Source organism: Periplaneta americana, chromosome 17 (genome assembly GCF_040183065.1).
Source record: "Periplaneta americana isolate PAMFEO1 chromosome 17, P.americana_PAMFEO1_priV1, whole genome shotgun sequence".
Classification (NCBI taxonomy): domain Eukaryota; kingdom Metazoa; phylum Arthropoda; class Insecta; order Blattodea; family Blattidae; genus Periplaneta; species Periplaneta americana.
The window spans coordinates 128,963,562-128,977,377 of record NC_091133.1 but is presented as its reverse complement, the minus strand read 5'-3'; the positions used below and the strand labels follow the sequence as shown (position 1 = coordinate 128,977,377).

The 13,816-nt window shown below is 34.2% G+C and overlaps 1 protein-coding gene across 2 annotated transcripts in view; it reads left to right on the top strand.

The window, feature by feature from the left end:
- Positions 1–13,816, top strand: part of LOC138693018 (discoidin domain-containing receptor 2-like) — a 1,708,097-nt gene that overhangs the window by 1,437,160 nt on the left and 257,121 nt on the right. For both annotated transcript variants that reach the window (XM_069816529.1, XM_069816528.1), the window contains exon 9: positions 5,528–5,698. In XM_069816529.1, coding sequence (XP_069672630.1) covers positions 5,528–5,698 — 171 coding nt within the window. The remainder of the gene's footprint in view (positions 1–5,527; positions 5,699–13,816) is intronic.

The following is a 13,816-nucleotide window of genomic DNA, read 5'->3' as shown; positions in this document are numbered from 1 at the left end:
CTAATTAGGGGTTTCATTTATTCTGCATGTTATGGGAACACTTGCGGTGTACGAGCCCGGCCTTTGTGCTGAAATACAGAAAATAGCACACTAATTCTTTGCGGTCTTGATGGCTTGCTGCGAGAAATACCATCGGATTTTCTTTTGCAGCTGCGATGAAGCCATAATCACGAATAGACATCACAGAGGATGTTGTCGACATGCAACAGAAGACCACAGACTGTGAAACCCCGATATCTGTCTGTTCACTCTTGTACAGGGACATCATTTTATTTTTACTTACTTACTTACTTACTGGCTTTTAAGGAACCCGTAGGTTCATTGCCGCCCTCACATAAGCCCGCCATTGGTCCCTATCCTGAGCAAGATTAATCCAGTCTCTACCATCATATCCTACCTCCCTCAAATCCATTTTAATATTATCGTCCCATCTACGTCTCGGCCTCCCCAAAGGTCTTTTTCCCTCCGGCCTCCCAACTAACACTTTATATGCATTTCTGGATTCGCCCATACGTGCTACACGTCCTGCCCATCTCAAACGTCTGGATTTTATGTTCCTAATTATGTCAGGTGAAGTATACAATGCGTGCATCATTTTATTTTTACTAACATTTTTTATATTAATCTGGCTATACCTTTCTATTAACAATTGAAACAGGAAACACCGTTTGCAACCCCTTCCACGACTGGAGTTCGATGATACTGGTGTAAAATACAAATCACTCTACTAGGTATAGGAGGGAAGAAAAGTAGTTCATCCATTTACGTAAACTAGGAAATATTGCGATTTTGAGTTTGATAATTTTCATTAGGTTTTTGTTTAATCAAAATACAGTACAGTATTAACAATAAGTGTTTTTACTCACGAACTGAGCTGTCCATGTGGACGTATTCATTATGCAATGTATATTATACTGTCTACAGCACATTAGCGTACAATATAGAGAATGAAGTTAAATTGAAAAATAATCACAATATGGATATTTAAACACATTTTTTTTTTTTTAAATGGTGGCCCTTCATTTCGATACAGGCTTCAGTTCTTTTGTGCATATTATCGCACTATAGACTATTGCATCTAATCCCAATTACCAGTTTCGTCCTTCGTACTAGTAACTCATGTTGAAATAATTCTGTACCTACTCTATAAAAGGGTACCTTACGTAATGTAAATTCAATCTTCACTTCTGGTCAATCCGAAAAGATAAAATTACTCAGAAATGCTATCTACTGTCCGTTCAAGTGGTTTTGTCGCAGGGTCGTAGAAAGGGGGGGGGGATCACGTGACAGTTAATTACTTAACGAGGCCCTTTTATTTAAGTTATTTTAAACTCTTGTATAGGCCTAATATTACGTAGACGTCCAATTCCTAACAGAAATTAATGTTTTCAGAAAAGAGCTAAGATAGCCCAGCTACTAGACTTTACAGAGGGGCAAACAGAAGCAGGTGGGGGAAACCGGGATGCGACGTAGGCAAACGGACAGTACCTATGCAAAAATATGATTCAATATTGAAAGCTCTTTCGTCACTGGAAAACTCGAACATATTTCTGGAACGTACTATACTCACTAACTCAGTATTGCTTACGCGCCCTCGCCTCTCTGTGGTGAATAGTTGGAAGTTTACTAGTAGAAGGGGTGGGAGTGAAGTACATTGAAAAACTCAGGTACAATAAAAATTGAAGTAAAAATAAAATGATGTCCCTGTAATTAGGGATTGGACTTTCAGCACTCAAACATTTAACTACATCAGGGTTGGGCAGAATTATGCACTCTGTGCTTGCACGGTGTACTACGAGAGAAGTGTGCTTATAGGGTGCACGAAAACCGGTTTATTCAAGTTGCGGTACGTACTATATGTTTCAAAAGAAAATGTTATTCTACCAAACTACAGAGTGATTTATATAGAACTGACATATTTCTTTCATTAATTATTTCAAAACGAATTGTGCTAGCGACAACTTATTATACTTAAAATGTAGAGGAATTTTGGGAGATTATTTACCTCTATATCAAATGTTGTCCGGCGTTGTCAAATCCGGAGATCTCGGTGGCCACAGGTTCCTGGAAATTATTCGGTCGTCACATAACCGGATAAATGGAACCATGCTTCATCTGTGAACCATGTGATGGGCAATATGGCAGGATTTTGCACAATGAACGTCTGAAACCAACGACAATAATTCAATCTTTTATCCTTATCTGGTTCCTGTAGCTGATGAACAACCGTAACCCTATATGGCTTTAGGCTGTCTGACACGTTGAGGAGGTGTACCCTGTCTCCTGCGACAAACGTCTTAATGATTTTTTGGGTGACTGCTCCATCAATTACAGCTGCTCAAAGGGCATACCAGAGAGAATTTGGTGTTCGCAATCCTCCCAAAAGAAACACAATACTGGGACTGGTAAACAAATTGGAAATAACTGGATCTCTGGTGACTGAAAAGAGCAAGCATCGTTCATCTAGGCTTCCCACGGTTGTTGTTGACGTAAGAGCACGACTGGAGCAGTCACCCAAAAAATCATTAAGACGTTTGTCGCAGAAGACAGGGTACACCTACTCAATGTGTCAGAGAGCCTAAAGCCATATAGGGTTACGGTTGTTCATCAGCTACAGGAACCAGATAAGGATAAAAGATTAAATTATTGTCGTTGGTTTCAGATGCTCATTGTGCAAAATCCTGCCATATTGTCCATCACATGGTTCACAGATGAAGCATGGTTCCATTTATCCAGTTATGTGACGACCGAATAATTTCCAGGAACCTGTGGCCACCGAGATCTCCGGATTTGACAACGCCGGACAACATTTGCTATAGAGGTAAATAATCTCCCAAAATTCCTCTACATTTTAGGTATAATAAGTTGTCGCTAGCACAATTCGTTTTGAAACAATTAATGAAAGAAATGTGTCAGTTCTATATAAATCACTCTGTAAGTAAGAACACAATGTAATAAAACACTTCCTTAACTCAAAACAAAACATGTCTGTTGCACATTAATTCATATTACTCAATTTCTCAAGATTTGGAGAAACTGTATTAGCACAATCTATGCGAAGAACTGCCGTTAAAAGCCCATCATTTCTTGTTTGAGATTTGTTTATTTTCGTAATATAAAATAACTGTTCACATCTATAAGTGCAACCAAATAAACACAAAACTTTCTCACACAGCTTATGCAGATTGGGAAAGCGTCCTCTTGGGAATCCGTCATAAAACTGCATAAGACTCGACCTTGAATCATATTTCGCTCGCATCTCTCGATCACATCGCAGGTCAATCAATTTACACTATAATGAAGGGGGGACGTTATCAATAATCAGTTGGAATCAGAACATGTAGCAAAAATACACAAATCCATTTCCAGGCAATCTAAATCGTGGAACCTTGATGTAAATTCCTCTAATAGACCGGATAGAATACATGCGTGCATTTCGAAATTTTCATTGTTTGACTATCTAAGAATGCAAGAAGAAACATTCTAAGAAATCTTTCAGCATATTACACTGTTTGCAAGAAGACGGCATACTGTAATGAGAAGTTACATAAATTCTTATGAAAGGGTAACAGTAAGACTAGAATGTTACGATTCTCTTTAGCTCCAACTTCTTCCAGGTTGGAACTTAATTTGTCTTAGTTCGCGTTTTACTTATTCCGGTCATTATTTTATTTATTCTTAACTTCATAGTGCTCTGTATAGTGCTATGAATTCACTCATGTGTCGTATTTACATGTTTTAAAAAAGTGATCTCAGGAAAATTGGTTTCCGCCTCGCGATGTTTGCTAAAGTCTACCAAGATTCATAATAATCCGTTAATTTTCATGTAAATAAAAATTCGAAACGAAATACAAATCAAACACATAAAAATAAAAATAAGTAAAAAAAAACTTTCTGGAATGCTTTTTTTTTTAGTTAGATCTACTGCATATGATTTTGTGTTTCCTGTAAATTTGTTTCCGTGTAAATTAAATTAGAATAAAAAAGGAAACCAAACAAATGAAACTAAAAAAAGAGAAATCAAAATTATTTTACTAAGTATTTTTTGTAGTTATCTCTGTATGATTTTATGTTTTCCTATGTTTACTTTCATGTAAATAAAAATTAGAAACAAAAAACTAAACAAGTGAAACAAGCCCAGTCTACCAAGATTCATAATAATCCGTTAGTTTTCATACTTACTTACTCGCTTTTAAGGAACCCGGAGGTTCATTGCCGCCCTCACATAAGCCCGCCATTGGTCCCTATCCTGAGCAAGATTAATCCATTCTCTATCATCATATCCCACCTCCCTCAAATCCATTTTAATATTATCTTCCCATCTACGTCTCGGCCTCCCTAAAGGTCTTTTTCCCTCCGGCCTCCCAACTAACACTCTATATGCATTTCTAGATTCGCCCATACGTGCTACATGCCCTGCCCATCTCAAACGTCTGGATTTAATGTTCCTAATTATGTCAGATGAAGAATACAATGCGTGCAGTTCTATGTTGTGTAACTTTCTCCATTCTCCTGTAACTTCATCCCTCTTAGCCAAAAATATTTTCCTAAGCACCTTATCCTCAAACAACCTTAACCTACGTTCCTCTCTCAAAGTGAGAGTCCATGTTTCACAACCATAAAGAACAACCGGTAATATAACTGTTCTATAAATTCTAAAATTGACAGCAGATTGGATGATAATAGCTTCTCAACCGAATAATAACAGGCATTTCCCATATTTATTCTGCGTTTAATTTCCTTTCGAGTATCATTTATATTTGTTACCGTTGCTCCAAGATATTTGAACTTTTCCAATTCTTCAAAAGATAAATTTCCAATTTTTATATTGCCATTTCATACAATATTATGGTCACGAGACATAATCATGTACTTTGTCTCTTCGGGATTTACTTCCAAATCTATCTCTTTACTTGCTTCCAGCAAAATTCCCGTGTTTTCCCTAATCGTTTGTGGATTTTTTCCTAACATATTCACGTCATCCGCGTAGACAAGAAGCTGATGTAACCCGTTCAATTCCAAACCCTGTCTGTTATCCTGGACTTTCCTAATGGCATACTCTAGAGCAAATTAATTAATATATATATAAAAATAAAAATTATAAACGAAATACAAATCAAATGAATAGAAATAAAAATAAGTAAAACATATTTTCTGAAATTTTTTTTAGTTAGATCTATATGATTTTGTTTCTCCTGTAAATTTATTTCCGTGTAAATTAAATTATAATAAAAAAAAAAGAAACCAAACAAATGAAACAAAAAAAAACATCAAAATTATATTACGAAATATTTTTGGCAGCTATCTCTGTATGATTTTATGTTTCATATATGTTGATTTTCATGTAAATAAAAATTAGAAACAAAAGAATAAACAAGTGAAACTACAAAAAAATAATAAAAAATTAATATTCCAAAACAAAAGCAGAGCTAAGAAAAAAACTTTTTTTTTGCCTTTGGCGTTATTTTTACACAATGACGATAGGGTTAGGGAAATGAATGTAAAACCAGCCTATCTGTTGTTCCAGGGGGCATCGTGACGTATGAGGCACCCGAGGACCCTGCTCGAGAGCAGGACCTCAGCGACTCCTCGTACGACGGCGTTCGTCGGGACGGCGAGCTGGTGGGCGGACTCGGACGCCTTGTAGACGGAGAGGTAGGCGGCGACAACTTCAAGCTGGACATCGGCTACGGCAAGGGTGAGTACACGGCTTTTGCATACCGCTCAGAATTATTCACTGACTAATTGAGTGATTAATGGGTCCGAGCCGATAAACGGATCAGCGGTTAGCGCATCGGTAAGCATAGAACTGCACTTAGCGCCACGGCGGAGCTTTGAATACAGAGACGGGACAGCGCTCGTTCCAGTTCTGCGGCTCGTATAGAAAGGTCTGCACTTCATGTACGGCTACATGTCAGGCCAAGTGACGGACTGAGACAAGCCTTTGAATGGATTGCAACACGTGGCTTCTGCATCCTTCCTCTTCTTCTGTTGTAATAACAAGAGATGGAAGAGAGAGAGAGAAGAACTCATCCGGCCTTAATTAAGAATGACCACGAGGATCCGGAAATTAATAGCAAACAAATTCAATTAATTAAATATGAGTAGTGTTGTAAAAATAAAGTGTAATAATTAAGCACCATTGATTATCAATTGTAAAATAAAATCTTAGAAGATGACTAAATTATACTGATAAAAAAAGATTTTATTTAAAAATTAGCATATCCTTAATTAAGGCCTTCTGAGTGGTATAAATGAAATTGTATAATCTGCAGGGAATCTTTGAGAATTTGCGAGATGATTTTTTTAATTTCAAAAGATGATACTGATAATTGTTTTAAAAAATGATATGTAAATTTTGGTAAAGAACTCCGAGCACCAAAAAATAAACCTGTCACTGACCAATTGAAGAGAGGGATGTTATACTTGGCACCAAGGTAGGGAATATAAGGTTCATAAATGGCCCTCTTTTCCTGATCAACCTGATGAGCCAAACTACTGCGTGTTCAGTTCAAAGTGTGTTATGGCTCGCTGTATGCCGTCATGTGGCTAGTCGATGAAACTAGAGAATTCAATCTTTCTACACTTCCGCAAAGGCGTATTACCTATGTGCCAGAGAAGTTTCCTAACAAGTACGGCGTTCATTCTGAAGAGTAGGCTACTTATCGATACGTACGGTAACACCTGTAGTGGCAGGAATGTGAACTGTTTCGAAACACGTACTGAGGTGAGTTTTTTTCTTACTGTCGAGATATGTGGAGAGGATTAAGACGATTACTTACGTATTTGTTGACATTAACTTCGACGGTCAACATGGACACGGAGCATTTGATTTGTGTTGTGTAATGTTACCGTACGCAACCGATGATAACAAATACCCTGCGTACGACTTGGCCGCGCAAAACACAGTTCGAAAAAGGTTATGGTAGCACACAGACCGTACAGACCGCCATCTGTTGCTACGACGTTCAAGTTATACCGTATACGTTCTCAAGTTCAGATTGAACGCCTTGATTAATAGGCAATTTCTCTTACATAAAAGCTGAAACTCGCTTCAAATCGCTGACTCACAACAGTGACGTCATGACACACTTTGAAATGAACACCCAGTAGTGCCGGCCCGGATGGCTCAAGCGGTACGGGCACGGCATGTCTCTATCGCTTGGTCCGAAGGGTTGTGGGTTCGAGTCCCGCCTCGGGCATGGGTGTTGTGTTTGTATTAGAGTCAGTAAAACAAAAAGAAAACGGAAAACAAAGATAAAAAAAGTAGACATCAGCATAAACATGTCGAAAGTTAGGATACATGACGTCAGGGGAGTAGAGTAGAGTCACTGACTCTACAATCTTCTTTCAATAACAGTATTGAAGTGTCTTCCTAAGTGAACAGTGTGACAGTGAAGTTACGTATTTTACGTGTTGTGCAGTTTTGTTAAGATAGAACAAGCAGCATCGCGTATTTGCAAATTGAAAATGTTAACAGAGGAATTTGGAAGTGAAGATTTCACAGTAAAGGAGAAAAACGAGCAAAATTGTATTAAACTTTTTTGTTTGAATTTATGTATGTATGTATGTATGTATGTATGTATGTATGTATGTATGTATGTATGTATGTATGTATGTATTGTATGTATGTGTATGTATGTATGTATTGTATGTATATGTATGTATTGTATGTATGTGTATGTATGTATGCATTGCATGTATATGTATGTATGTATGTATGTATGTATGTATGTATGTATGTATGTAGGTATGTATGTATGTGTGTATGTATGTATGTATGTATGTGTGTATTGTATGTATGTGTATTGTATGTATGTATGTATTGTATGTATGTGTATGTATGTATGTATGCATTGTATGTATGTGTGTGTGTATGTATGTATGTGTGTATGTATGTATGTATGTATGTATGTATGTATGCATTGCATGTATGTGTATGTATGTATGTATGTATGTGTGTATGTATGTATGTATGTTTGTATTGTATTGTATTGTATGTATGTACTGTATGTATGTATGTATTGTATGTATGTATTGTATGTATATATGTATTGTATGTATGTGTATGTATGTATGCATTGCATGTATGTGTATGTATGTATGTATGCATGTATGTGTGTATGTATGTATGTGTGTATTCACACTGCAAATGGGTAAATACCCGTTGACAGTGCTAACTAATTACACTCAATAATAACAATTATTAACAAATTACAATTAATAACAATAGTATTAATAATGAAACACAATCATTTAAAATAACATTTAAAGTAAATCTGATTTGTATATTAACCCTAATTTTCAACTAAAATCCACAAGTAACCTCCTGAAGTTAATGACATTACTTCACTCTGTATATGAAAATTATTACTACTCGCATTATTATTATTATTATTATTATTATTATTATTATTATTATTATTATTATTATTATATCCCGAAAAGACAAAATATATGATTATGTCTCGTGACAAGACTATTGTACGAATTGGAAATATAAAAATTAGAGATTTATCCTTCGAAGAGATGGAAAAATTCAAATATCTTGGAGCAACAGTAACAAAATATATAAATGACACCCGAGAGGAAATTAAACACAGAATAAATATGGGAAATGCCTGTTATTATTCGGTTGAGAAGCTTTTATCATCCAGTCTGCTGTCAAAAAATCTGAAAGTTAGAATTTATAAAACAGTTATATTACCGGTTGTTCTGTATGGCTGTGAAACTTGGACTCTCAATTTGAGAGAGAAACATAGATTAAGGGTGTTTGAGAATAAGGTTCTTAGGAAAATATTTGAGGCTAAGAGGGATGAAGTTACAGGAGAATGGAGAAAGTTACACAACGCAGAGCTGCACGCATTGTATTCTTCACCTGACATAATTAGGAACATTAAATGCAGACGTTTGAGATGGGCAGGGCATGTAGCACGCATGGGCGAATCCAGAAATGCATATAGAGTGTTAGTTGGGAGGCCGGAGGTAAAAAGACCATTGGAGACGTAGGGGGGAGGGATAATATTTAAATGCATTTGAAAGAGTTGGGATATGATGGTAGGGACTTGATTAATCTTGCTCAGGATAGAGACCGATGGCGGGCTTATGTGAGGGCGGCAATGAACCTGCGGGTTTCTTAAAAGCCATTTGTAAGTAATTAAGTATTATTATTATTATTATTATTATTATTATTACTATTATTACTATTATTAAATCCAAATGTTATCTTATTGGGAAAGACATACAATGTTCGCAGTGCCAAATTTCCTTACATCTTAATTTATGTAGATTCTGCATTAATCTGTCACTTCCCAAGTATTGAACTTAGTCTAACTTGCCAAGTCTCTTTCTTACTCAGTCAGGACTTATCACACCACGTCACAGCTCTTCCCTTCTCCGAACCAGTCGATAGATTTTTATGAACTAGTTAGGGACAGCATGCCATTGATGACATCAACAGTAATGAACTTTTGACGTCACAATGTTTGAGGATGTATCCTAGCAACAATTTAATGACTGTTCGCTCAGACGTTGAAGCTGCACGTTGTGTGCAAAAATAGACACGACGCCATTCCTGTGTGAAATTGGATTCTCTATTAGATTGAATCAAAATTGAACGCTTCTTCAAGCGTATTACTCCATATTTAAACTCTTCTTTTAACATGAAACGTTTAAGTGGGCATCTATTCGGTAAAATGTCAGTTATCATTTCTGTAATACCCTATGCTCATTTTGCTGTTGCTTAGCAACCCTCAGCATCTATTATACAGGTTGTTTAAAAAATACGAGGCATAATTTCAGGTATGTATTTCCCACATGTAGACAATCAAAATAGTTCATTACAACATGTGTCCGGAAATGCTTTATTTCCGAGTTATGGCCTTCACAACATTGAAATTTACCGGAACGTTTTTCTTTCCGCAGGTCGTTGCCGTCAAAGGAGACATTAAGAGGGCACTCTGACAGTTCATTCCGAGGCGAAGGTTACATTCAGTGTTGTGTAGGCGTTAGACTGTGCGACATGTATTCAAATCAAGAGCTGGCAGAGATACACTTCATGTACGGTAAGGCGGACGGCAATGCTGCGCTGGCTCGTCGTTTGTACCAGGAGAGGTACCCACAGCGACAATGTCCAGATCGGAAGACATTTGTACGTCTGTATTCAAGCAGGAGGTGGACATTTTGAAGATCTTCTATAATGACAACGACCTGCGGAAAGAAAAACGTTCCGGTGAATTTCAATGTTGTGAAGGCCATACCTCGGAAATGAAGCATTTCCGGACACATGTTGTAATGAACTATTTTGATTGTCTACATGTGGAAAATACATACCTGAAATCATGCCCCGTATTTTTTAAACACCCTGTATATATATATATATATATATATATATATATATATATATATATATATATATATTTGACCTGGTAATGGAAATTATGGGAAAACGGCTGAACGGATTTTAATAAATGACCCCTCATTTTGAAGCTTGGAACCCAACGTTTTTCAGAAAAATAGTAGTTTTCAGTGAAATGTTAATTTTTCAGCATAATTTTCCTATTTTCTAAAATCCATCTGTCGTCACTAATTGCATTCAGAATAAAACAAAACACACACTACAGTAAACAATATTACATGAAGGCCATGATATGCAACAATGCTGACATATTTGGAGCACAAATTAAATTGGTTCTTAAAAACTTCAAGACTTACTAAAATAATTTACAGGTCTGATTCTGTGGTGTGTAATTTTCTGAGTACAGCTGTTATTGGATATTAAAAATTAGAAATAAAACATTATTATAGTTAATACCATGCTGTGTCTATGTTTTATTAATTATACATATTAATGCTATATTGATGATATGAAAGTGAAATGTTTGGGGTTATATAAGTAGATTTAGAAAATATCTTAAATTAGATCTTCATTTCTGTAATTTACTGAGTGGTGGCTATATATTATATATAGTATATATTACTGAAAACTATAAAACTTACGTAAGATAATAATATTGTTATTAAAAATCAAATATTGTTATAGTTATTAATCAAGTGGGGTTGGGTCTTTTTCATGTATTTAATGGCGGTGTGGTGTAGATATTTATATTAGTTATTCTCTTCAGTATTGGGTCGAGAGAGCGCAAAAATTAGAGTTCATAACGAAAGACCAAATAAGAGGCCTACAGGATTTTGTAGTCTCCCGATCATTTCAGCAAGATCTCATAGCAGGATAAAATGATTTTAACCTCTACGTTTCAGGTAGTTTACGAAACATGCAGCAGCTATATCAAGATGTTATGTCTATTGTTCGAAAGCATAGCAAACCTGACATTTTTTTTTTTTATTTTCACCTACAATCCACAGTGACCTGAAATAGCTATTGCTTTACTCTCACATGAAAAACCGACTGATCGCCCTGACATTGTTACTTGCGTTTTCGCATTCAAACTAAAAAACTCAAGGTATATAGGCTCAAGAAGAAAGTATTTGGCATTATTATGGAAGCAAATAACTTTCAGAATGTCTGGTATTCTTCATTGAAAATAAATCTGAAAAACGTTTATTTGAACGTCTAATGAACTTAGTTTGGAGCATTTCCTGCAAAAGCCACTGGTAGCATTCATTTACGAGTAATTAATTTATACTGTACTGTCTAAGGGCAGGCCTTTTACTCAAACCCAGCATTCTCCAATCTTTTCTATTTTCTGCCTTCCTCTTAGTCTCCTCATACGATCCATATATCTTAATGTCGTCTATCATCTGATATCTTCTTCTGCCCCGAACTTTTTTCCCGTTCACCATTCCTTCCAGTTCATCCTTCAGTAGGCAGTTTATTCTTAGCCAGTGACTCAGTCAATTCCTTTTCCTCTTTATGATCAGTTTCATCATTATTATTTCTTCACCCACTCTTTCTAGTACAGCTCCATTTCACACACTCCATTCTTCTTCAATCGACATTATAAATGCTTTGAGGCGTTTTTCTTCTTTTCTTTGTAATGTTCATGTTGCTGCCCCCATATAATGCCACACTCCAAACAAAGCACTTCACTAGTATTTTCCTCACTTCATTCTCCGAAGGTCCGCAGAAGATGCCGCCCTCACATAAGCCCCTGAGCAAATTTAATCCAGTCCATACTATCATATCTCACCTCTCTCAAATGCATTTTAATGTTATCCTCCCATATACGTCTCGTCCTCCCCAAAGATCTTTTTCCCTCCTGCCTCCCAACTAACGCTCTACATGCATTTCTAGATTCACCCATACGTTCTACATGCTCTGCCCATCTCAAACGTCTGGATTTAAAGTTCCTAATTATGTCAGGTGAAGAATACAATGCGTGCAGTTCTGCGTTGTGTAACTTTCTCCATTCTCCTGTAACTTCATCCCTTTTAGCCCCAAATATTTTCCTAATAACCTTATTCTTAAACACCCTTAAACTCTGTTCCTCTCTCGAAGTGAGAGTTCAAGTTTCACAACCATACAGAACAACCGGTAATATAATTGTTTTATAAATTCTAACTTTCATATTTTTTGACAGCAGACTGGATGACAAAAGCTTCTCAACCGAATAATAACAGGCATTTCCCATATTTATTCCGCGTTTAATTTCCTCCCGAGTGTGATTTATATTTGTTACTGTTGCTCCAATATATTTGAATTTTTCCACCTCTTCGAAAGATAAATCTCCAATTTTTTATTTCCATTTTGTAAATGTATTATATTATATTACATTATGTTATATTATATTATATTATTTTATATTATGTTACGTTATGTTATGTTATAATTATATTATGTTATGTTATGTTATATTGTATTATATTATATTATATTATATTATATTATATTATATTATATTATATTATATTATATTATATTATATTATATTATATTATATTATGTTATGTTATGTTACATTATGTTATGTTATGTTATTTTATATTATATTATGTTATGTTATGTTATATTATATTATATTATATTATATTATATTATATTATATTATATTATATTATATTATATTATGTTATATTATGTTATTTTATATTATATTATGTTATGTTATGTTATGTTATGTTATATTATATTATATTATATTATATTATATTATATTATATTATATTATATTATATTATATTATGTTATGTTATGTTATGTTATATTATGTTATGTTATGTTATTTTATATTATATTATGTTATGTTATGTTATGTTATGTTATATTATATTTTATTTTATTTTATTCTATTTTATTTCATTTTATTATATTATATTATATTATATTATATTATGTTATATTATATTATATTATATTATATTATATTATGTTATATTATGTTATGTTATGTTATGTTATGTTATGTTATGTTATGTTATGTTATAATTATATTATCTTATGTTATGTTATATTATATTATATTATATTATATTATATTATATTATATTATATTTTATTTTATTTTATTATGTTATATTATATTATATTATATTATATTATATTATATTATATTATATTATATTATATTATATTATATTATGTTATGTTATGTTATAATTATATTATGTTATGTTATGTTATGTTATGTTATGTTATGTTATGTTATGTTATGTTATGTTATGTTATGTTATGTTATAATTATATTATGTTATGTTATATTATATTATATTATATTATATTATATTATATTATATTATATTATATTATATTATATTATATTATATTATACCTAAACATGGTAGCAAATCAGCGATAGCAGTAGAAGTAGCCCGTATATTACATCACTCCCGCCCGACGTGTTTTCCTAGAAGGCCTGTT